Source organism: Phaenicophaeus curvirostris, chromosome 20 (genome assembly GCF_032191515.1).
Source record: "Phaenicophaeus curvirostris isolate KB17595 chromosome 20, BPBGC_Pcur_1.0, whole genome shotgun sequence".
In the NCBI taxonomy this organism is placed as follows: Eukaryota; Metazoa; Chordata; class Aves; order Cuculiformes; family Cuculidae; genus Phaenicophaeus; species Phaenicophaeus curvirostris.
Window position 1 is genome coordinate 2,429,729 of NC_091411.1, and position 22,743 is coordinate 2,452,471.

The 22,743-nt window shown below is 49.3% G+C and overlaps 1 protein-coding gene across 5 annotated transcripts in view; it reads left to right on the top strand.

The window, feature by feature from the left end:
• Window positions 1-22,743, top strand: part of NSMF (NMDA receptor synaptonuclear signaling and neuronal migration factor) — a 46,527-nt gene that overhangs the window by 7,665 nt on the left and 16,119 nt on the right. For 2 of the 5 annotated variants that reach the window (XM_069873695.1, XM_069873696.1), the window contains exons 2-6: window positions 1,557-1,618; window positions 12,699-13,178; window positions 17,622-17,697; window positions 19,783-19,788; window positions 20,328-20,396. In XM_069873695.1, the coding sequence (XP_069729796.1) occupies window positions 1,557-1,618; window positions 12,699-13,178; window positions 17,622-17,697; window positions 19,783-19,788; window positions 20,328-20,396 (693 nt within the window). The remainder of the gene's footprint in view (window positions 1-1,556; window positions 1,619-12,698; window positions 13,179-17,621; window positions 17,698-19,782; window positions 19,789-20,327; window positions 20,397-22,743) is intronic. The other 3 variants (XM_069873692.1, XM_069873693.1, XM_069873694.1) reach the window with 2 other exon arrangements.

The following is a 22,743-nucleotide window of genomic DNA, read 5'->3' on the forward strand; positions in this document are numbered from 1 at the left end:
TGAGAGTTCTTGGCTGCTGGGTTTTGTTGGCTTGGCTTGCCAAGGGGGTGGATGGCTGTTCTGTCTCACTGCTTGTAAACCTTCCCCCGGCCTGTCCGTTGGCAAATAGCAGCCTGGTCGTGATGCTGTGGGCTTTGGAGAGACCGTTCTGCAAACCTGGTGAAAGTGGATGGCTGGGGAAAAGCTGGTATTGGCTTTCTTGAGTCACAGGTTCATTAGGTGTAGAACAAGCACGGCAGCAGGTTGAGGGAGGGGATTCTCTCCCTCTGCTCTGCTCTCATGAGACCTCACCTGGAGATCTGCATTCAGTTCTGGAGTTGTCAGGAAGGACATGGATCTGCCAGCTTGCACGGAATATATCCTGGGCTGTATCAGTGTGGCCATCAGGGTGGGGACTCTGCCCCTCTGCTCCACTCTGGTGAGACCCCACCTGGAGGCCAGCGTCGAGTTCTGAGTCCTCAACGAGAGAAGGACATGGATCTGTTGGAGCGAGTCCAGAGGAGGCTACAGAGATGATCCAAGTGCTGGAGCACCTCCTGTAGGAGACCAGGCTGAGAGAGTTGGGGTTGTTCAGCCTGGAGAAGAGAAGGCTCCAGGGAGACCTTCGAGCAGCTTCCAGTCCTGAAAGGGGCTCCTGGGAAGCTGGGGAGGGGCTCCTGATCAGGGAGGGCAGGAGGAGCAATGGTTATAAGCTGAAAGAGGGGAGATCTTGGAAAGAAATGTTTTCCCATGAGGGTGGGGATGCCCTGACCCAGGTTGCCCAGGGCAGTGGTGGCTGTGCCATCCCTGGAGGTGTTCAAGGCCAGGATGGATGGGGCTTGGAGCCCCTGATCCAGTGGGAGATGCCTCTGCCCATGGCAGGGGGTGGAACTGAGATCGGCTTTGAGGTCCCTTCCAACCCGAACCATTCCATGATGTTACAAATGTCCTGGCACAAGCAGACTGGCAATTTTACTTACTGTATACGAAGGATTGCGTGCCTTGACTGAGGATTCCTTTCCTGTGTGGGTTGAAGGCAGGAAGCTTTTCTGTGGTTGGAATATTCACGGGTTTGGTCTCTTGTGTAGGCCTTGATGTGTGATAAGGGTTTAGCTTACCTTGCCTAGTTGATTCTTAATATATTTCAGCAAAGTCTCACTCATTCGTGGGACCTGAATCCATCAGAGAACCAGGATCTGCTCTTGCGGGGCGTTGTGGCGGTCACTGGAACCAGATTGTCCAGTAACCCAAATCCTGACTTAGTTGGTGCTTGAGAGCTTAGGGTTAAGGTCGGCCAAGTGGGCATTGGCGTTATTGTCTAAGCTGTGGTAGCGCACAGAGTGTTCAGAACCAGCGTGGAAGGCTGTGGCGGTGACTGGGCTGCGTGGAGAGTCCTTCTTCCCTGGGCTTGTCTGGTGGTGGTTAGAGACAGTGATCTGGTTCCTGCGTGACATACATCAGTGTCACCCGAAGCTAGGGTATATTAACACTCATCTGGCTTCTGTCTTTGGCCTTTAACCCCTACCCATCTCTCTTTTTCTCTCCTTTGCTGCCTTCTGGGATGCTTGGATATGCAGAGCAGCACGGGCTTTTGGCGAGTATCTTTCACAAAACCATCCTGAAGGCAGAAACGGCTCAGGTAAGAGCACTGGCGTGCCTTGTTTTTATCCGTGCGTGCATGCACCTCTTTATTAATGGGGCTTAAAATGGAAGTGCATTTATTTATGGCAAAGGGTCAGTGTGAGATCTTGGCAGCGGAGAGACAGGAGGAGTCACCTCTAGATCTGTGTAGCCCTTGAGGAGAAAAGGCAATTTGGGCACTCGGGGGTTGGGTGGGCTGTGGGGACAATTTTGGTTCTAGTGGACAAGTGCCCTATCATAAATTCAGCCCTAGAGCTGATGTCCTTGGGATGAGCTTCATCTGGGAAATGAAAGACCACACTGCACAAGGCTTCCACACTGTTTGTCACTCCTAGGTCTTGCTTTCGCTGGGAAATAAAACCAGGTGAGTTATAGTGTGTTAACCGCCGTGCTTAGCATGTGTGCAGTAATCTGTCTATGCTGCCAGAGGTAACATCTGGATTTATTCCCAGGGATGGCCTCCACAGGGCTTAAAATGAGATTTGCCTCATCTGGTGCATGACTCCAGCGTGTGCCAGCTAACGTGTTATTTTTTTAGATGCAGGCATTGTCCCTGTCAGCTTATGATGAGTCCTACGTGATGGGCAGGAGAGCACAAGAGAAACTCAGTTGACTTCTAGAAGGGCTATGTCCTCTCTGTGAGGAAAGAAAACATTTTGCAGGCAATAAATTTACTACAAAACCTACAGAAAATTCTACGGAATCCACAGAAAATCCTGTGTGAACAAGTAAAAGCTTGTTCTGTTAACATTGAACTGTTGCATGAGATAGAATTATTAAATAGAACGTATCACAGAATAATGTTATTTTATGTAAACCATCCATGTGTGTCTAGACCTCTACAGGCAGGAAAAGCCTCTTGCTAAAAGAGCAAACCCGATCACACCCATCTGTGACAGCTGGATAGGTCCCTGCCTTTTCTCTTGGATCTGTTCTGGTCACCTCCAAGTAGTCCTTGGCTGAATTGTGTGAACATTGTGAAAGGACAGGCTCTAAAACAATGCCCTGCAGTTTTCTTTGGCTTCTTTTCAGGCATGAGAAACTCCAATGATGCATCACCTACAAGATTTGATCTAAGAAAACCTGCGATGGCAGGAGGGGAAGGGTAGAAAAAGGCTGAGGCTGAATGGAGCTGCGATGAAGCCTCTGTGATGCAGAGGGGAGGGAGGGGTTGGGCAGACCGTGCGGAGACAGGCCTGGCAGGTCTGAGGAAGCTTCCTGGGATGGCAAAAGCATCCCTTATTGTGGCCGATTTTGCAGTTGGAGTCTTTACGGATCTGTTTCTGCAGCCACCACCCCAGTTTCCAACAGGGACAATTGTCTCCTGCTCCCTCTTTAGTGCCTGCGTGGTACCTGTGGGGTTAGATTCAGGTCAGAGAGGAATCCCCGACAGAAGATGTGAAATGGCACATCTGTTCAGGAACCCTGGTCAAAGCCAAGGGGTAGGAGACTCCCAGGAGCTGCTATTTTACTCGGCATTGTGGCTGCTCCTTGTTGCTCATTCCTCTCTCTGGCGGTGGATAAGGGGAACATGGAAGTGGAACTGATGTGTCTCCTGGTAGTGTGCTGCTGTAGGGCTCCCCAGACCAGCCCTTAGGTCCTCTCTGTGCCTGTAGCATCTCTGGGAGATCTCCAGGGAAGCCTTCTTACAGCCACTGCCCTGGGATGCATCAGGCTTCAGATCGTATTTGAATCTGAGCAAATTTAGTTGCTGCAGAGAAAAATTGAACAGCAAGAAGTACACAATCCTTATGGGACCCTTAAGTATTTTCTAGGGAACTTTATTTTTTCCCAGTTTTGACTCTAAATGTTTATAGAAGAGGAAAAAAAAGAATCGTCACTTTTTTTGAAGTCATCTTTTGCAATTCTGCAGTGTATAATTTAGCACAGGCTGTAACATTTCTTTATAAATAACCATGGTAGGAAGGTTGCTATCCTATAAAAGTGTTGAGAGTAGAAAATTTGGCACCCTTTTGTTCATCCCAGTAGCTCAATAACAGAGAAGTCAACTCTTTCCTTCCTGCAGAAATTCTGTGTATCTCTGTATCGCTTTCACATGTTCTGAACACCCCACCCTTGGCTCAGCAGAGCACGTTAGCTCTCATCTAACAACTCCAGTGAAACAAAGGAAGGACCTCTTCTGTATCAGCTGAAAATTTAGCACGTATATAGAAGTATCTGAGTCCACTCCAGCTCGTCTTGGCTGAAGAAAGCAGGGAGAGGCTATGGAACCCCACTGGGATCCTGTAGATGAATTCCTACTTGCGTGTCTTGGTGGTTGAGGTGCAGAAAGCTCAGCACCATGAAGAACTGAGCCCTTGATGCATGTTTTTCTGTTAATAGCTCTCTGAGTTTTCTCCATGAAGGTCTTTACCCTCTAGGAGAGGCCCGCTTTCCGCTGTATGTGTGGATGTTCCCCGCACTGTGGTTGGGATTAAGGCTCAAGCCTGAATGCAAGTGGAAGGAGGCAGGCTTTAACTTTTTTTTAAGTTTAAGAAAGGTTTAAAGTCATTGATGAATGCAGTGAGGGACAAGGTTTGTGGTCTCTGAGGAGCAGGAAGGTGGCAGAGCCATCAGTGGAACAGTAGAGGCCTAAATGGAGGAGGAAAGGGCAGAATCTTCCTCTCCTGTGGATCCAGGAGGTAGAATCCTCCCCTCTCCCAGCAGAGGACACAGAAAATGAGGTTGCTGTGAATCTTTGGGATGCCTTTGGCTGCTTTACTTTCTAATACAACCCCTCAACTGGGGGGTGCAGCTCTGTAGTGCCCCAGGCAGAGGAGGGAGACCCACATCTGGATGAGGGTGCCAGGGCTGCAGAGACTGCCCCGGCTCACTCCAGTTCTGCTGCACTCTTTGAGGATCATCTGTTCTAGTTTGCTTTTTTTCATTTTCGGAGTCCCTTGACTCCAAGGGAAGGAGGTGGTAGAAAGGCTTTTGCATCCCACCTCTTTACATTCCACAACTGATCCAAAGAGCTTGTTCTTTGGTGGTAACTTTTACACCCCCACAGTCTATTTCTGGCGGCTCTTCTGGAGAGCTTGTGTGTCTGTGTGTGGCAGAACGGCTTTGAGAAGCTGGTAATGCAGAACTGCAGAGGGATTGTGTACCAGCAGGATGGCCCAGCTGCCGTGTCCAAGCACTTTTATGAGGGGTGAGTTATGTGCCAGGCTTTGCTTACCTTCTGTTTTCAGTCGAATTGCAGTCTGTCCGTGCTCTGCTTCCTTCGTTAGGGCAGTGGGTGTGGGATTGAACGTCAGCAGGAGGTGAAGAAGATTGCAGGGGACTGCAGGGTGTGCATCTAGCAAGAAAAAGGTGGGGGAGAGGATCTGTTGTCGGTTACAACCTCAGATTCTTCCTGGTGTGAGGCTTGGGAACTAAATGGCTCAGAAATGATGTGTGCCTATCCCTATGTAACTCTTCAGTGTCTTGGTCTGGAGGAGGTTTCCCCAAGTGTACATTTAGCTCTTCTCCTCTGTCCTTGGCTCAGCGCACTGCACGTGTTCTGTTAGGTTACGGCAGGAATGATGGCAATACAGGTTTTTCTTCACTTGTTTCCCTTTTGGAACAAGGCAGCTGCCTGGCGATGAGTTGCTGGCAGAGGATGAAGGGATGGTTCCCTTGGGATCACTCAGATTTTTTTTTTCTTTCCTGATCTTTGAGGTATTCTGAGGAATTGGAAAAAAGGGAGGGTTGGACTCTGCTGCAGCTGGCAGGATACGGATGTGTTTAGGGAGCTGGTGCTGAGACGGTGATGCTTTTCTTGCTCTCCTCCTGCCTCTGTTCATTGCTGGTTTATTCATGCAGGCTGGAGCTCTGGGAAGGTTCCCAAGAAGAGCACTCTCCCGTGTTCAGTGTTCACTCTTGACTACAAGGCTGTTTTCAGAGTCCTGGCTGACTCTTGTAGCTTTCTGGTACCTTCCAAAGCCTTTCCATCTTGTCTGTGGCGTGGTTTGAGTGTAGGAGTGGGTGTCCCTTGGGACAGACCTAGAAGAAAGACTGGGAAAAGGGTTGAAGTGTTGTGAAAGGGAAGTTTAAAAAGGCTGCAGAGAGGAAAATGTAGAGAAATAATCACTCAGAGTCTCACCAGTGCTTGTGGGATAGGAGTTTTGGACACGTTTCGGCCATCCATGAAAACGCTGAGTGTGTCAGGGGAGGAGGGCACTTGCAAGCTTCCCCAAGCCACGTAGCAATGGGTAGTGGGGGCTGGAGAAAAATGTGTTTGCTAAGACTGCTGTGCCTGCACAGAAGCAACTGCTTGTGTTTGCACCCTGGGCTTCTGCTGCTTCAGAGGAGGGGATGGGAGTGTGTGTGGAGGGCAGCAGCCATGCAGCACAGAGGCTCCTGACAGTGCCAGGACTGGATATGGGGCTTGAGGAACTCCAGCAGGAGGCTCTGCAGGTGCTTCAGCCCAAGTGATGCACAAGCTGTGCTTTTTGTGAAGCCATGAAGAAGGCTGCAGCTATACCGTGTCCTAAGAGGGACTTCAGCTTGCCAGTGCTCAGACTGTGGAGCTGCCAGTGGAGCCTGATGCAGGGTAAGCACCAAACCTGCCTCTTTCTCTGGGGGCTGGTTCCCTGTCCCGAGGGTGGATGCTGGCAGTGCATCTGGCCCAGCTCTCTCGGTGTATTCGGGTGCTGATGTGGTGTGGCTGGCCTTGAGCAATGAAAGTGGCCTTCCTGGAAAGAAACCCATTCTTCGCAAGGGTTGTAGGCAGGCTGGGCTCAGGGCAGAGCAAGGATGTGAAATCTCATCTCTCAGAGTTTCAGGCTGCTTCCAGGATGGGTCAGCACAGGTATGATGTGGGTGTAAGCTAAAACTTGCTGTGGAATGTGTTGTTTGCCTATGAAGTGAATAAAAACGTGGGTCGCAGTGTTACCATGGAAATGCTAAGGCCGGAGGTGGAGCTGCCACTTGCTCCTCTGGGTCGTGTCTCACAGTAACAATTTCATCTATTCACATTAATGTTACAGGCCATACTAAAAGGTTACTCATCTGTGAGGCACAATGTCACCAGCATCTTCAGTGGTTTGCCTTCTAAGCCCGTTTAGTTAAGTGACCTTCTGTTTCCTTGGAGCAGCTCCCTTGCCGAAGCGGCCCTTGCCTTTTCCTAGTGGCTTTGCCGAGGAGCGTTTCGTTCCTTCCTTGGCAGCAGCAGGGTCAGGGTGCTCAGTAAAATCACAGCAGGGCTGTCTCGGTCAGCCTTGCGTAATCCCACAGCAAACGTTGTCCATGACATTCGCTGTCTTGGCTCGGAAGCCTCTGCACAACCGAAATGCCACCGTGACCTTTTTTAATCATTATATCTCCATTTTTATATGCCTGCCTCATGCTTTCAGTATTTTGGGACAAATGTCTTAGGTTTTGCCGTGCCTGTTTCTTGACTGCGTTTCATCCTGGCAGAGCAGTGTGGTCGGCTGCCAGCCCGTCTCTGGAGGCAGGAGCCCCGCGCTGGTGGGGTCGCCTCGCAGTGCGTTGGTGTTGGGAAGGATGGAGCTGACATGGTAGGGAGCTTTGCGTTACAGCTCTGAGAGGGAGCAGAGGAGAACAGACCTGACAGCCTCTTAGCACACCTGAAGGGCAGCGGCAGGCACATGGGAGGACTCGGATCTGAAATTGCAAGCAAAACTGCTCAGCCGTGCTGTTTGAAAAGATGTTGTGGTTTTTGCAGTGCCCTGGGCTCTAGCCAGTGCACGCATCTGCTCCCCTCATCAAGGGCATCACCTGGGCTCCTGCTGATGTAGAGTGAAAAAAGCATTCACTTCATTTCTCCTGCTACGCACAATGCTGTAAGTCCATATAATGCAAACCTAAAGTCTTTCCATTGATCTCCCGTCGCCGAGACAGTTCTCTCTTTTAAAGTTGGTACCATAAATGTCAGGCCCAGAGAGACCCACCTGAGGTGGAACAGGAATAAGAGGACTCCCTCTCTGAAATTTATTTTCTTGAGGTAACAGATGTTTTTTTAATAGGGTTTGTCTGGATTCCCCTTTGCCACTTTGCTTTTGATGCTGGAACTGAGGCTTTAAATCTAAGATGCCTTAATCATCAGCTTGGCTGCTAAATACGGTAATAAATTTGGGACTTCTGGTTTTTTAAGCTTCTGTCTGCCTGTGGCTATATTCTATCTTGATTTATAAACTACTCATCCCCTGGGGTTACAGGGCAGCTTGCATCAAAGATGAGTTTGGCGTGGTGAGTCCCTCCGCTGTTGTGAACGGGGATCAGTCAGTGGAGGCTCATCCCAGCAGGTTGCCTCCTCTCAAGAAATGTGTGGCAGCAGTACAAACTGTGGAAGTCCTCTCATGGTTAGTTATCTGTGTCACAGCAAGTATCAAATAGTGATAGGTGCCTAATTATAAGCAACTACGTGTACTGAGAATTCCTTCCATGCCAGCCTGCATGGAATATACCTTGGGCTGCATCAGTGTGGCCATCAGGGTGGGAGTGGGGATTCTGCCCCTCTGCTCCGCTCTAATGAGACCCCACCTGGAGGCCAGCGTCAAGTTCTGAGACCTCAATGAGGGAAGGACATGGATCTGTTGGAACGAGTCCAGAGGAGGCCGTGGAGATGATCCAAGCGCTGGAGCACCTCCCGTACGGGGTTCAGCCTGGAGAAGAGAAGGCTGTGGGGAGACCTTCGAGCAGCTTCCAGTACTGAAAGGGGCTCCAGGAAAGCTGGGGAGGGACTTTCAGGGAGTGCAGGGAGAAGATGACGGGGAATGGTTTTGAAGCTGTTAGACCTAGCCCAGGCAGACAGGGAAGTAATGAAAAGATGATTTGGTTGGTCCTCTTCCCTTCATCTTGCTGTGGAGTATCTCAGGCATGACAAATCCACGTAGAGCACAAATCTAGATGAAAAGAAATCTGTGCAAGGAACCCAGTTTGTCTGCACCAAGGTAGCTTTGCAGCTGTGTGAGACAAAGGTGTCGCTGATGAAAAGGAGTGAGAGAGCAGAGTTGTAACCAGGTCAGCTTCATTCGAGTGGCTGGAGAAGGCAGCGCTGTGCCAGGCTTCCCGAGTCACACTGGTCCAGGCTGGCGTGGCAGTTTGATGGAGCATCTGGTTGTGGGAGAGGTGCAAGAGTGATGTGAAAATGAAATGAAGCCAAGCAGCAGTAAGTAGGCAGAGGGTGTTAGCAGCAGTCTGCTTCAGCTGGCTCTTGGAAGGTAATTCCAGTTATTGAAGTCCCCTGCTACAGGTTTGCTGAACATCCCTGTGGCTCAGATTTAATTCCACATTGATTTCTGGACCAACTTGACTTTTCTTCTAGCTGAAGCAAACTATTAATTTAAAATGTTGTAGTGGAAGCAGGTGCTGTGCTTTGGCAGCTGAATCCAGTTTTCTGGAAGCGCAAAGGGAACTGGTCAATGCTGATGTCTCCAGGCTGCTGCGCAGAGCAGCTCCCAAAAATGGCCTGGGTTCATTTTTAGAAGCCAATAATTGATTATGATGAGTCATAGACTCATGGAATGAGTTGGGTTGCAAGGGACCTCAAAGCCCATCCAGTTCCACCCCTGCCATGGGCAGGGACACCTCCCACTGGATCAGGGGCTCCAAGCCCCATCCAGCCTGGCCTTGAACCCCTCCAGGGATGGGGCAGCCACCACTGCTCTGGGCAACCTGGGCCAGGGCCTTCCCACTCTCACAGCAAAACATTTCTTCCTAAGATCTCATCTCAATCTCCCCTCTTTCAGCTGAAAGCTGTTCCCTCTCATCCTCTCCCTGCACTCCCTGATCAAGAGCCTCCTTATGTCTAGTCTAAATCTTGCCCTTGCCACTTTAAAGCCATTCCCCCTCATCCTATCACTCTGTGCCCTTGTATAAAGTCCCTCCCCAGCTTTCCTGGAGCCCCTTTCAGTACTGGAAGCTGCTCTAAGGTCTTCCCTCAGCTTTCTCTTCTCCAGGATGAACAACATTGACTCTCTTAACCTGTTCTTTTATGGGAGGTGCTGCAGCCCTTGGATCATCTCTGCGGCCTCCTCTGGACCCGTTTCAACAGTTCCATATCCTTCTTATGTTGGGGATTCCAGATCTGGGTACAATACTCCAGGTAGGGGTCTCATGAGAGAGCAGATGGTTCAATCTCTTTTCCTTCCATACTACTTTTTTTCGCTAAGTAAATCCTTTATGAACTACAAGTCTTGAATAAAGCTTCACATTTCCTTCGCATGTGACATTGCTTCTCCCATGTGCAGTTACTACAGGTGCTAATTTGAATGAAAAGAAACAGTTATCCAACTGTTTGACATAGAGAAAACACATTGGTGTGGCGGCAGGTGTAGAGCGTGGCAACTCCTAGGTAAGTACGTGTGACAACACCTTGAGTAAGGGACAAGCAAGGTAGGAAGAAATGATTATCCTCGCGTTCTGAATGCTAGATCAGACAGGTTGTGTCAAGTATATTTGATCAAGAATTGTAACCCTGCCATGACTTCAGTAAACCGTTGGCTCTTAAATGAAACCAGTCGCGTCTCACTGACGTGTCTGCAACTCGTATGGGGCTGAACAGACCTCAGTGCTAATAAACAGACGGGGATCGGCCTCTCTGCACTTGTGACCGTCAGCATGCTGTATTTTGGGCACTTCGTTTTTCCATTTGCCCACAGATACCAGAGTTCAGAAATCCTCAGACCTCCGAACTGCAGCACTGTCAGTGCGTGCATAAAGGTGCACAGTCCTGTGTGTTTGCTTTAATGAAGTGAGACGTCTGCCATAGGAGTACTCTGCTCAGGAGGAACAGGGGCAGCTGTCAGCTACTATTTTGTGGTGTCTTAAGAAATATGTAGCATCGTTGTGCCCACACAGATTAAGTTTGACAAGTTGAGATGAGTGCTTAGAGTTGGCTCTTGTTTTTAATTTAAAAAATGGTGTGTTTGGCACTGTTAGCCAGCATGGATTTTGACAGATCTTGAAGAGTCACTTGATGGTGTTTTCTCAAGACGTGCCCGCTCCGGAGTGCAGTTAGTCTTGGAACAGGAGAGGGTCTGAGCTGCTGGAGAGCCAGTGTGGTGGCCTGCTGCCTCTGAAGGGGTGACAAGTGATTGGAGACGCTTTGGAGCCCGTGAATGCTTTCTGCATGGGTTGGTCCATGACACCGTATCCTGCAGCTGGTGGGACCTGGTAGACAAGCTGTTCAATGCCAGCTGGTGGACCAGCTTTCTCCCCTTGAATGGCTCGCAGCTGTTGTGGTGATGGCCATTGTTGTCCATCAGGCTCTCCTCCTGAAGGCGGTGCAGATGTCCATACTGTCTTGGCATAGGAGAACACTTCCATATTTTACGTGGATGGTCTCAGTTAGGTGCATGACTCCTCACAACAGCCAGGCATGCATTTTGGACTTCATGTGAAGTTTGGAAAGGCAGCATCAGCGATAGATTTGAGAAGCATTGCTCTTACTGTGGGACTCTAACAGGCTCCTTGGGGTCAGCTCAAGGAGTCACGTGGCTGCTGGCTGTGGTATCCGTGAGGTCTCGGTAGGAGACAAGTGAAATGAAACTGAGCTGTACCAGCCTGAATGGCCATTTCTTGAGCAGGATGGCCACAGATGGCTAGAGGAAGTTTTATCTCAAGCAGGAAAATGAAATGATGATGATGTGTTGTGCCAGTACCACCTCAATTCAGTTCCATCTTGATTGCTGACAGAGCAGAGGGAGAGGCCCTTGGCAACATGAGCACAGTTCAGGATGAGCTTCAGATTCCAAAGCTGAAAGTCTAGGTCCTCAGTGTGGGAGGGCGTTCAGAGGGCCACAGGAGCACTGTGTAGGAAGAGAATGTGGCAGCAGTGAAAGATCCGTGTTGCACATGCACGAGATCGGACCTGTCCCAAGATAGGTCTCTTCCTTCTCCATCTCTTCAGGGCTGGCTGCAAGGTAGCAAAACCTCACTTTGTTGTTGAGTCCTTCCAGGTTGTGACTCAGCAGCTAAAGGAAAGATGTATATTAAATACCTGTTGAAGTAAGGGCTTGGATTTGCTTTCTGCCTCTGTTTAAAATGCTGTCTGTGCTGGACACTCATATTTTTACTGCGGTAGCAGTCACATGCATAATGCTTTCCCTGCTGAGCCTTTCGAACAGTCCCTTGCTGCTTCCCATCTGAAGGGAAGTGTAAGAGGTAAGTAACAGCCACTTGAAAAAAGGATTAGCAGGTGGGTGGGAGCGACTGTTGGGTTCATGCATGGAATTACCATGGAAATGCTGAGATTTTCTGGCACTTCAACCAGTGTGTGGACTCCGAAGATAGTTGCACTCTTGGGCCTCTCTCCTTTCCATCCTTGCAATGGGAGAGGCTGCATTTTCCTTCAGGACAGCTTCCGCAGCCTGTGCTGTTGCCATCTGCCCGCGCGATGAAGCCTGTGGAGCCGGGGAGCTGCAGAGCACGGGACGCTGCAGCTGCCTGCTGGAGTCACTTTGCATTTCTTTCATGCCAAACCAACTGGAGGAAAATCAGGGGGGACAAACTAATCCCTGGTGGTTTGCCCCTTTATCTTAATTCTAAAAAATAACAACTTGCTGTACAAAACACTGTTTGTCACCTCTTAGAGAAGCTGGTGTTGGTCCTTGTCTGGCAAACGTTCACCAGCGCAGCAGCTCTTGCATGGCTCAACCCGCTGAAGCAGACAGGGCTCCGCAACTCGGCAGGGGCTGTTTGGCACGCGAGCGTTTCCAGGCTGTGTGATGAGACCTGCATTTGCTTCTAGCCTTGTTGGACAACCACGCACGCTTATAATATGGAGCGTATTTGTGAGAAACCAGGGAGGTGGTTGAGTCACCTTCCCTGGAGGGGTTTAAGGGATCGGTGGACGAGGCACTGAGGGGCATGGTTTAGTGTTTGATAGGAATGGTTGGACTCGATGATCCAATGGGTCTCTTCCAACCTGGTTATCCTAGGAGTCTATGATTCATTTCAGTACCAGCTTTGGAGGTTTAGAAGGGTCTGGGCACGTGTTCTTCCGAAAATGTTCCTAGAGAACCTACCATATCTCTTTCCCCCTTCCTCTTTCTGCAGCAGTAACATAGCCTCCTGAATTTGTTGGTGTCTGGGGTGCTTTGGTTTTAAAGGAAGTGTGTCATTTGTTTCAGATCACCTGCTAGCAGACTCCTACATCGGACAGGAAGACTCTCCCGAGATGCAGCAGGCGGCACAGAACAAGCGCAGGCTCTCTGTCATCTCCGATGGCAAATTTGAGAGGAGCTTCTCTGAGGAGCAGACAGAGAAGATGCCAAGCGAGGGACCGAAGCCGCGAGTCTACACGATCTCTGGCGAGAGGCCGATGCTGTCGGACCATGAGAACGAAAGTATGGAGCTGGTGGTGATGAAGGGAGCTGCCCAAGAGGAGTGCCACCATGGCCACCAGGGGCACAGCACTGGTGGCTCTCACGGCGTTAGCAGGCACTGCAAGGGCTGGCCAGGCAGCCGGCAGGGCTCCAAGGAGTGCCCAAACTGCACCCGGCTGGCTGCCCCTTGCCAGCATTCCTTTGACCTGGAGCAGCATCAACCCAGCGATGCTGCGTGGCACAGAAAAAGGCTGGAGAGGATGTACAGCGTCGATCGAGTGTCTGGTAAGTAAGGGCTGGGGGCTGGAAGGGCACAAAGGGACTCCTTGACCCGGAGGTGAAGGGTGATGCCCGTCTCTTCCCACCACGGGGGTTTTGTTTTCGTGTGACTCAAGCTGAGCCCTCTACTGTTTCCCCTTCAGCACCTTGCCAGTATCTCACACCAGCGTCCATGAGAAGGGATGGTCAAAGGAGGAGTTTGAAATAAGCAGAGCCCAGCTTGAGTCCAGCTCATCCAAGCTCCGTTGTCTCTGTGTCTAGCTGGTAAACAGCAGATGACCTGGGTGGTTTTCATGACTGCTTCACATAGCTCAGTGAGGGTGGTCTCTGTAGGCTTCTTGTCTGTTCTTGAAGGAAGAGCAGGAGAGGAGATGGGGCAGTGCCAAAGCACCTTTGTTTAAGCTCATCCTGGAGGCAGAGCAGGACCCTCTCTCCTCTGCCTCATTCCAGAGCTGAGGCAGGAGAAATCTCTGTGAATGTGCCTGGGTGCTCAGCTCAGGTACAGTGTTCTGTGCTTTGGTGCTTCCCCAAAACGCTTGTCTGAGTGGCTGGAAGCAGTTATCAAGGTCCCTCACATACTGCCACCTCATGTTCTTCCCATAAATCCTAACACAATATTGGACGCTCTTCCCCACTTACTGGCCATTTGCTCAATAATTGTCAGGGAATAGAGCTTGTAATTATTCAATTACATTAAAAAACCAAACTGGTTTTCTTAAAAAAATTACATATTAATCAAATCTACATCATGAGCTGTGTGTTCTGAATTATAAGCCAGTACAGTCCATCCTTGCCTGATGGCTCTGTATGTGGCTGGCAAAGTCTGACCTAGTTTGTCTGATATTCTTTGGAAACGCCCATCAAGGCTTTCAGAGCGGAGTGTCCAGCCAGGAAAGGTCAAGATGTCCTTCTTGAAAAGCAATTGAGTGTACGGACTGTGGAGATCACTGTACATCTCCACATCTTCCCTGGGTTCACAGTTTTTTCTATGGTTTTACCTGCAGTAAATATCACTATGATAGGTTGAGTTCTGGACCATATTTTTATGCTTATGTGCCTGAAATTTTGTGACTAAATTAATACATGAATTAATGCTGAAGAATAATAATGTAAAAAGAATTCATTATGAAGTGTGCAGAACGCTTACAGTCCCACCAGTTCCTGTGCAGGGTTTTCAAGCGTTGTTCCACTCTTCCCTGTGATTTTTGGGCTTCGCATTAGGCTCTACTTGTGCAAGTTTAGACTTTATTATTGTTATTGTTTAAGTACAAGAAATGGAGCGTGAAGGGTTTTCCTGTACAGAAACCTTTCTTGGTTTTATGATCATGTGTGTTTTACCTGTTAAAAGATGGCTCTGCGTATGATGATACGGCCAGAAAGCTTGTGTGAAGATAGAAAAAACAAGCCATTTCAGTCCCAGCCTTCTGGGGAAGGAGATGACAACCCCAGGAGGGTCGTCTTGTGGAGGTCAGGGCGCTAAGCTGGATCGGTTACAGCCTCGTGTTCTCTACTGAATTAAGAAAATGAAGATTTCATGTTCTAACACTGACGGATTTATGTTGAAAGCTCTCCTGAACAAATCAAAGTTGTACTCTGTGCTGTGGGATTGAAACAGGTCACTCGTTACACAACCAAAGGAAAGCTCCGGGTCACTCACGGGGGCGTCTAACTCCTCAGACTGGAGCTGAGTGCCTCTGCTGGAAAACGTCTCCTAGCAAATGCTGGAAGAAATGCTGTGTTCTGTTTCTGGCCTTGGGATTTGTAACATGTATTTTCAACTAGGCAGCAATTGTTGTTAAGGCCAGTCATCAATGGGTAAGGGAGTTTTACCTTTCTGAAAATACACTGGAGTAGTTAAACGGGCACCTGCAGGTGCCTCCTGGAGCGTTTCATGTTTCATACAAGCAGGCACCTGTGGTGCTTGTCTCGAGCTTCTGCGTGCCTACAGATGGGGCTGCACAGGCAGAGCTGGGCCCCTCAGTTCAAATCCCATCATAGCACTGGTGTCGTGGAATGAAAATTTCCTCAGCTTGGGCTCATTTGTGCACTCTATCCAAGCAGTTACTCACAGAAAAACTGAGAATTGAATGGCACGATTGCTGCAGGTTGCAAGAAGTATTTCTTGGAATGTCCTTCATGCATGGCTAGCAGAGAGAGCAGCAGAGATGCATGGAGTTGAGAGAGAGACTCATTTCCCCAGAGGTTCACTTCACTTCACTGCTTTCTCTGTTTGGATTTACATGACACGTTATTGCTGCAAACCAACACTCATGGCAGTTAAGCAAGATTGGCATAATTTAATATGGATTTCTGTGCCAAGTTTGATTCCTGACGCCATTCCAGAGAAGCACAAGCTGTCATCTCCTGTGCTGCTCCTGGTGTCTGGTACAAACATAGACACTCATGGACAGAGGTGCTGAGGTTGGCGTGGAGCCTGGTGTGGAGATGCTGAAGGTGGTGGTGGTGTTCCTCCAGCCTTACCCTGGCCTGTGGTTCCTTGACTGTTTCATCACAGTTGATGGTAACAAGAAAGGAGAGCAGGATGCTCTAGCTGGCCAAAAAGGAACATGGTACCTGCCTCTGCAAGGAAAACAACCATATTCATAATCTGAATGTCAGTTAGCTAGGGGAGCTCTGGAGCTGAGCTGTCTTCCTGGTCCCAAGCTGTGTACTCCTCTGCTGTCCTCCCTCTGGCTGATCAAGAGGAGCTTCTGAAGGGACATGGGTCCTTTGTATTCTGCATTGAGTGCTGTGGGTAGGGGAGTGATATCTTTACTATATTGACTCTTGCCTATCGGAAAAGGAGGGGAGGCTTCCAGGCAAAGCCTCACAGGGATATTAGCAGTTGTTCATCGCTCTGCTTTGAATCAAAGCTGGTGGCTTAGAAGCTGTAAAACATATTAAGAGTCTGCCTGTCCTTTGAGATGTGTAGTCCCTGTGAAGTCTGTGCAGAATTGTTGGCTGAAAGGAATTTATACAACTTCTCCTTTACCACTTTTGTGCGTTCGAGATTTCAAGTGATTAATTCATTAGAGTCTGAGCTGGTTTGCATTTCTTTATCTGTTTTTTTGGAAAGGAAGAGACATAGGACATAGGAACTTCATAAGTAGTATTTATGCAGTTTTTCTGTAGCCTATGTATTTCCTTAGGGTGATGTCATACAAGGCTTGACATAAAGCGTTAGCTGAGAAGTGTCTGTTAGAGCTTTCTGTGTGATTTCTTGGAAGTCTCGCCTCAAAGGAAGCCTCCCCAGTTGCATTTAGCATATTTGGTCTCTAATTGCAGCCACTGTCTGTACTTCCAGAGAGCAGCAGCAGCAGTCTGTAGTAGATGATGGTCTGTATGAAACCTGCAATGAGATACCTGGTCTGTAGCGCTTATGTTTGCAGTAGGCATGCGGGTTTTGATTTGGTTTGGGCGATGAAAGTGTATTAAAAAATGCTCTTGCCAATGCCAGAATGTTAATGACTAAGATACCTCAGTTGCTAAAGATCCTAAAACTTAAATGAGTGAAGCGGGACATGATTGGCAACGTGTGGCAAGACACTGAGCAAGGAAGCCACAAACTGGGAGTGAAGCAAGATGAAAATCAGGTAGCCCTAAATCCCAGGGATCCAGTCTGCTGAATCTTGTGTGTCTTGCGTCAGTGGATTTAAATACACCTCTGATTCCCTGCCTGACCACCTTTAGCCTTGAAATTCTCGGTAGGAACTGCTTCTTTGTCTGGTTCCTCCTTCTGGTCACCACTGTCCCACACGCATAATTAGTGACTTATTCTGCTTTTGGTTTAATGGTCATTATGTGATGATGGTGCGGTGTTCTGATGCAGCGGAACTAGGAAATAATCCGCAGTCGGCTCAGGAAAGGCAGTTTACAAAGGTAGGGGACAAAGGTATCTACAGGTTCTACAGGTGTTGTGTGGTTTGACTTCCAAACCTAGAAACACTCCTGAAGGCCAGGTCATCAGGAGCAGGTGCGTGAAGGGTTTATTGAAGTGTCAGTGGCAGAAAAGAAGAGCAAATCTCAGGCTGATGATTCTGAAGAGAGGGAGGAAAAAGCTTTCATCATCCCTGGGAGGGTCTGTCAGAAGGAACTGGATGAATCCGGCATTTCATACGACTGGTACTAAGGAAAAGGAGGAGGTTGGAAAATGCTTTTAATGAAAAATGTTTCTTTCACCATTTTTTTTGTTGTTCAAATGTCTCTTCTGTAATTCCTGGGCTATTCTGACCTTCCATACTTAGGACAGAACTTTCATTCTTCATTCAGCAGCCTGATAGGCAGGCTGAGCATGGATTTACAAGGCACTGGGTGGCCGTGTGTGCGTGTGTGAGGAGGATGGGATTCTCCTAGGACAGGAAAGTGCTGAGAGAAAGGGCCTGGCATGTCCTGCTGTCCAATTGACGTCTCTGCCTGCTGCATTCTCAGGTTTTGCTCTCTCTCTTCCAGATGATGTCCCCATACGAACCTGGTTCCCAAAAGAGAACCTCTTCAGTTTTCAAACTGCTACTACAACTATGCAAGCGTAAGTGACACTGCTGCCATAGCTTCTATCGTGCATCTCAAAGCTCGCGGTACCCTCAGAGCCGTCCCTGGGGGCCTGGAGCAGTTGAGTTGATGTTTGGCACTGCAGTGAGAAAGAACCTTGTCTTTTAATTTCTTTTTTGTGCTTCTTGATTTTCTTTCCTACAACTTCCACTTCTTTGGTTTTACCTTCCTTAACCCCTTGGGCTTCCCAGCTCTTCTCTGCTTCTTTTATTTTCTCTGTGCCCTGTCCCTGGCTGCCTGTGCAGAGTGTAAGGGTCCTGTGGGAGCGTCAGCTGAGACCCTCCACTGCTTGCTTCTCCCACAGCCACTGCCCCAAGGGAACGTTATTCCAGACGATTTTGTCTCCAGGATGAGATACAGCTCTACAGCTTCTACACTAGTCTGGTCATTTGAAAGTGTCAGTGAAAGCTCTGCAAAGTGGGAGCGGATCCTAGTTGGCTACTACCTTTCCCTCCATGCTCTGCACAAGTGTAGGTGCCTCTGGTTGCTGTGCCCTGGGAGGAGGCAGTTCTTGAAGGACTGAAGAAGGGAAGCCTCATTTCAAGGATGTACCCAGCTTGTCAGGAAATGCCATCTTCCTGGTTTCGAGTATTTCCTACCTGGTTGGAAAGCTAAGGCTGGCAGTGAGGGAAATGAGGTGTTGGTGTGCCTTCTAAGACCCTTCTCCAGCCTTGTGACCCTTTTCCTGTGTCCTTCTTCCAACATCTGTGTTGCCCATAGCTCTACTGCTGTTTTATTTCACATTACCTAACTCGATGTCCCTTCTGTAATGTTTCCCAGCCATTTCTTCTTTCCCCTGCACTTTTCCTCCCCAGATCCCTAAAAGATGCTGACTGTTGATGTTGGGATGACCGAGGTTGGATCAGACCTGTAAGGATTCCTGCCTCGTGGGGCTGGATCCAGTGTTGAGGAGAGGGGGAGCTGCTGAGCTATTGGAAGGGATCTGCAGCCCCCAGAAAAACACTTCTCTTGAAGCCTTTTCCCTCTAGCTCAGCTGGAGCTGTGATCCACCCTCCTGGCATGGGGAACAGCACGGGGAGGCATTTGCCAGGTGTCAGTCTGCGGAATGCTTGGTGGTGGGCTGCTAATCCCACCCCAGCCGTGGGAGTGAGGAGCCTCCATGAGCTTCTGCTCTCTGGGATTCGACCTCTGTGTCCCTCTGCCTCCTTTCCAGGGACTGTAAGTCTGGTAGCACCCTAGCTGTAAACGCTCCAGGGCACCAGGCTGGCAGGGCCTGTGAGCAGCGTGAGGGCAATTTGACACGTTTTTGCTCTTTGGAGATGATGGGTGGTAACGGTGAATGGTGTTTTACAGTTTGACGGGCCAAACCATGCAAAAAATCAGTGCATTTCCTTTGCCTTTAGGCACATCCTTTGCTGTCTGAAGTCATCTTTGCTGTGCACAAGGTTTGTTGCAGGGTGGTCTGTGGCTTCCAAGGCCTGGAGCTGTTGGAGGCCAAAGTGAAGTTAGTTTTGGGAGTAGTGCCCTGAGAAAGCCCTTGAGGAGCACAGCTCCCTTGGTGAACATAGCTCCTTGGATAACGTTTCTAGTCATTCTGTGCTGCCTCTGGAAGTGGCGCAGAAACATCTCCAGAGTTCACGGTCCCTCCCTAAGCTGGTTGGGGTGTAGTGTCCTCCTGGTCTCTGCTGTAGCATATTCAGCCCACTGTGCTGCATTTCTTCATGGACCAGACAGTGTGAGATGACTTGACAAGCCTTTGTCAGTGTGGGAGAAGATTTCCCTGGTCAGGAAGCCTGTGATGCTGAGCTCCCCTCATAGCTTGGTTGGGGCTCATTCAGCTGTCAGTACACCTAATCTTCTCTGGGTCTACATGGAGCTTGATCTGTATCCAAGCCACATGCCAGCTTGCCCCAGGGAGGAGCTGCCTTGGTCAAGCAGCAGTCTCACCACTGAGAAATGTTTAATTTCAAAAGCAATTTCCTGCTACCTAACAAGAAATATTCCTCCTGGAATGAGAATTCCCTCAAAACGCTGGCCGGGGCTGAGCACTAATGAATTCCTCTTCTTTTTCTTTTTCCCTGCGTCTCCTGGATATCTCTAGCATCTCGTAAGTATAATCTTCATTTTTTTCTACTTCCTTGTCTGTTGGTGTCCTGGATAAACTCTCCTCTCCTGTCCTTCATATTCACTTGTGCTTTCCCTGTGCTAGGGCTGTTTGTCTGCTGGCAAGAGGTTAGATGACTGCACCTGGTAGGTCTACACGGATCACACCGCAACACTCCTCATCTTTGAAATGGAGACTAGAGTTGCTAGCATGCTTTTATCCCTCTTGAACCCGATTTTGTGTCTGTGGTCTCCTGGGTCCATTTCTTTGGAGCAGGGCCAATGGCCCCCATTCCTTGGGCCGTGCTCTGGCCTCTCGTGTTTGATTTAGGGACGATTCTTTGTCCAGTTCTAGGGAGTGAGGACCCGTGCTTTGGTGAGTCTTTAGCCCAGCCCCTGACTTACACGCAGTCCTGCAAGGGCAGGCTGTCCTTGATCAGCCAAATCTCTCTGTCGTCTGGTGAGAGCTTTCCTGTCTGTGTCCCGTGTCCTCTCCAGTCCAAAGCTGTGTAGTTGGTTAATTGGCTTAAAATGGTTTCCCAGGGCGTTCAGGGGCTACGCAGAGAGGAAGAGACGGAAACGAGAGAATGATTCTGCAGCTGTTATACAGAGGTAGGGCCTGTTTTCTCCCGTAGCCGTAACCCTGCCTGGTGTTGCATGGGCGCTCTGGGTCTCGGTGACGCTCGATGGCGTTGAACGTGGCTGTCCCTGTCTGTGTTGCTGTTCGTAGGGACACTAGCAGAGAGGCTGTGTTGGACGCATGGAGGTGACTGAGGCTGCAGTGCTCAGGAGAGCTGATCTCTGTCTTCTTAAAGCAACACTGTCAGGTTTCTTTTAAGCTTCCATATATAATACACAAGATCTGTGCCTGAGGCAGAAAAATACATAATATACATTAAAAAAACCCACTCAAATATGCCATTTCCCCGGCCCTCTCCTAAATTTGTTTGAGGTGAGCTGAATACGGAACCGGTGACTCCTGTGTGCTGCGGCTGCATAGAATCATAGAATCGCTAGTTTGGAAAGGACCCACCGGATCATTGAGTCCAACCATTCCTATCACTAAACCATGTCCCTCAGCACCTCATCCACCTGTCCTTTAAACACCTCCAGGGAAGGTGACTCAACCCCCTCCCTGGGCAGCCTCTGCCAGTGCCCAGTGACCCTTTCCATGAAAATTTTTTTCCTTATGCCAAGCGTGAACCTCATGGCAGAGCTTGAGGCCATTCCCTCTCGTCCTGTCCCCTGTCACTTGGGAGAAGAGCCCAGCTCCCTCCTCTCCACAACCTCCTTTCAGGTAGCTGGAGAGAGCAATGAGGTCTCCCTTCAGCCTCCTCTTCTCCAGGCTAAACACCCCCAGCTCTCTCAGCCGTTCCTCATAAGGCCTGTTCTCCAGCCCCCTCACCAGCTTCGTTGCTCTACAAACGCACCTCAGAAAGCTGAGACCTGGGCAAAATTAACATCAGTAGTGCCTAGAAAATAATTCGTTTTATCTTACTTTAAAGAACAGAAAGGAAAGGGGATGGGGAGTGATTCCTTGGCCAGGTATCACGGAGGATCGTGGTTTCCCTCTGCTGGCTTCACAAGCCACATCCACAGTTGTAATCAGAACTATTCTGAGGCTTGTGTATTTTGGCAGCCTACAAAGGATAACGTGGGATTTGTGCCACTGGTTAAAAATGATCACTTCAGCGCTGTTCAAAACAAGAAATCCTGATGTTTGTCTACCTCTTTAACTGGGTAGCTGCCAGGTTTATTTAGAACCTTAAGGGTGTTGGCATCGATTATTAATAATGAAGATAAATAGGAATCAAACCCAAAGATGCTGTAAATAAATAGACAGTGTGTCTTTAAAAAGAAAGAGATCTCTCAGGGTTTTAGACAGAGATGAGTCTTTGTTAGAAAATTGCTTGTTCACATGGCTTATAAGTACAGGAGTAGCAGTTGTGGGCCTCCGTGGTGCTGTAGTCAGGATGGAGGATGGAGTCACTTTATCCTTGTGTGGAGTGGCCGGCAGGTCTCCTCGCTTCCTGTGGACGCTGCAGGGCCAGGCAGGATCGTACAGTGAGACCCACCTGCCTTTATTTTGTGATACAGAGGAGGTAAGATAGCAGCGATGGGCTGTTGTCAGTGGGGGGGTTGGCTGTGCCGGGCACGCAGGCCCTGGCCAGCTGTAAGGATTGCTGGCAGTCAGAGTTCCTTCAGGGGATGAGGAGGACCCCAGCCCCACCCCAGGCTGCATAGAGCCAGCCAGTTAGTGAACTGAGTTACTTGTTTGAAGGAGGTGGTTGTCTGATCCACAGTGGTAAATCTCCATGTACCCAAGCATAGCTAAAATAAAGCTTTGTAAAAAATGTTAATAGCCCAACTGCAGGTGGAAATTTGCCATGGAATAGTGTTGCTTCCAGCTTTACTACCCAGCTGCTAGGTTTTCTTCTTGAGCTGCTGGAGCTGGATCCTCATGGGATCCAAGGCTGAAGTGGAGGATGGTGATGAAGGTGCTGTGGGTTAAGTGCTCTCCTGCAAGGTCTGTGTTGGGGTCGATCTCTCTGTACAGGAGCAGATGTCTCTGAATTCCCCGAACGACTTAATGTTGGTGTTGCAAGTGTCTTCTAGTCCAGTTAGTTTGCCAAATGATCTGCATGGTTGTGACGTGTCCTTACTCATCCCACTAACCTGTGTGTGAGCCAGACTTGTCACGTCACCCGTTTCACGAGCAGTAGTCTCTGTGCTTGATGCCTGCAGTGTGTGCTGGGGCAGGAGGGAACCTCAGGAGCTCCCCGACCCTTCCCATATCCAGGCTGCTGGCATACAGGCTCAGTGACGCCCTGGGGGCTGCGCTGCAGGGTGAAGTCTCCCTGACTAAGTAGGGTTCACAGTGGGGTGACACTTTTCTTGATAGTCCATGTGCTGCTTCTTCCCCATGTCTCCTCTGATGTCCTGTTTGGTTCCTGTCCTG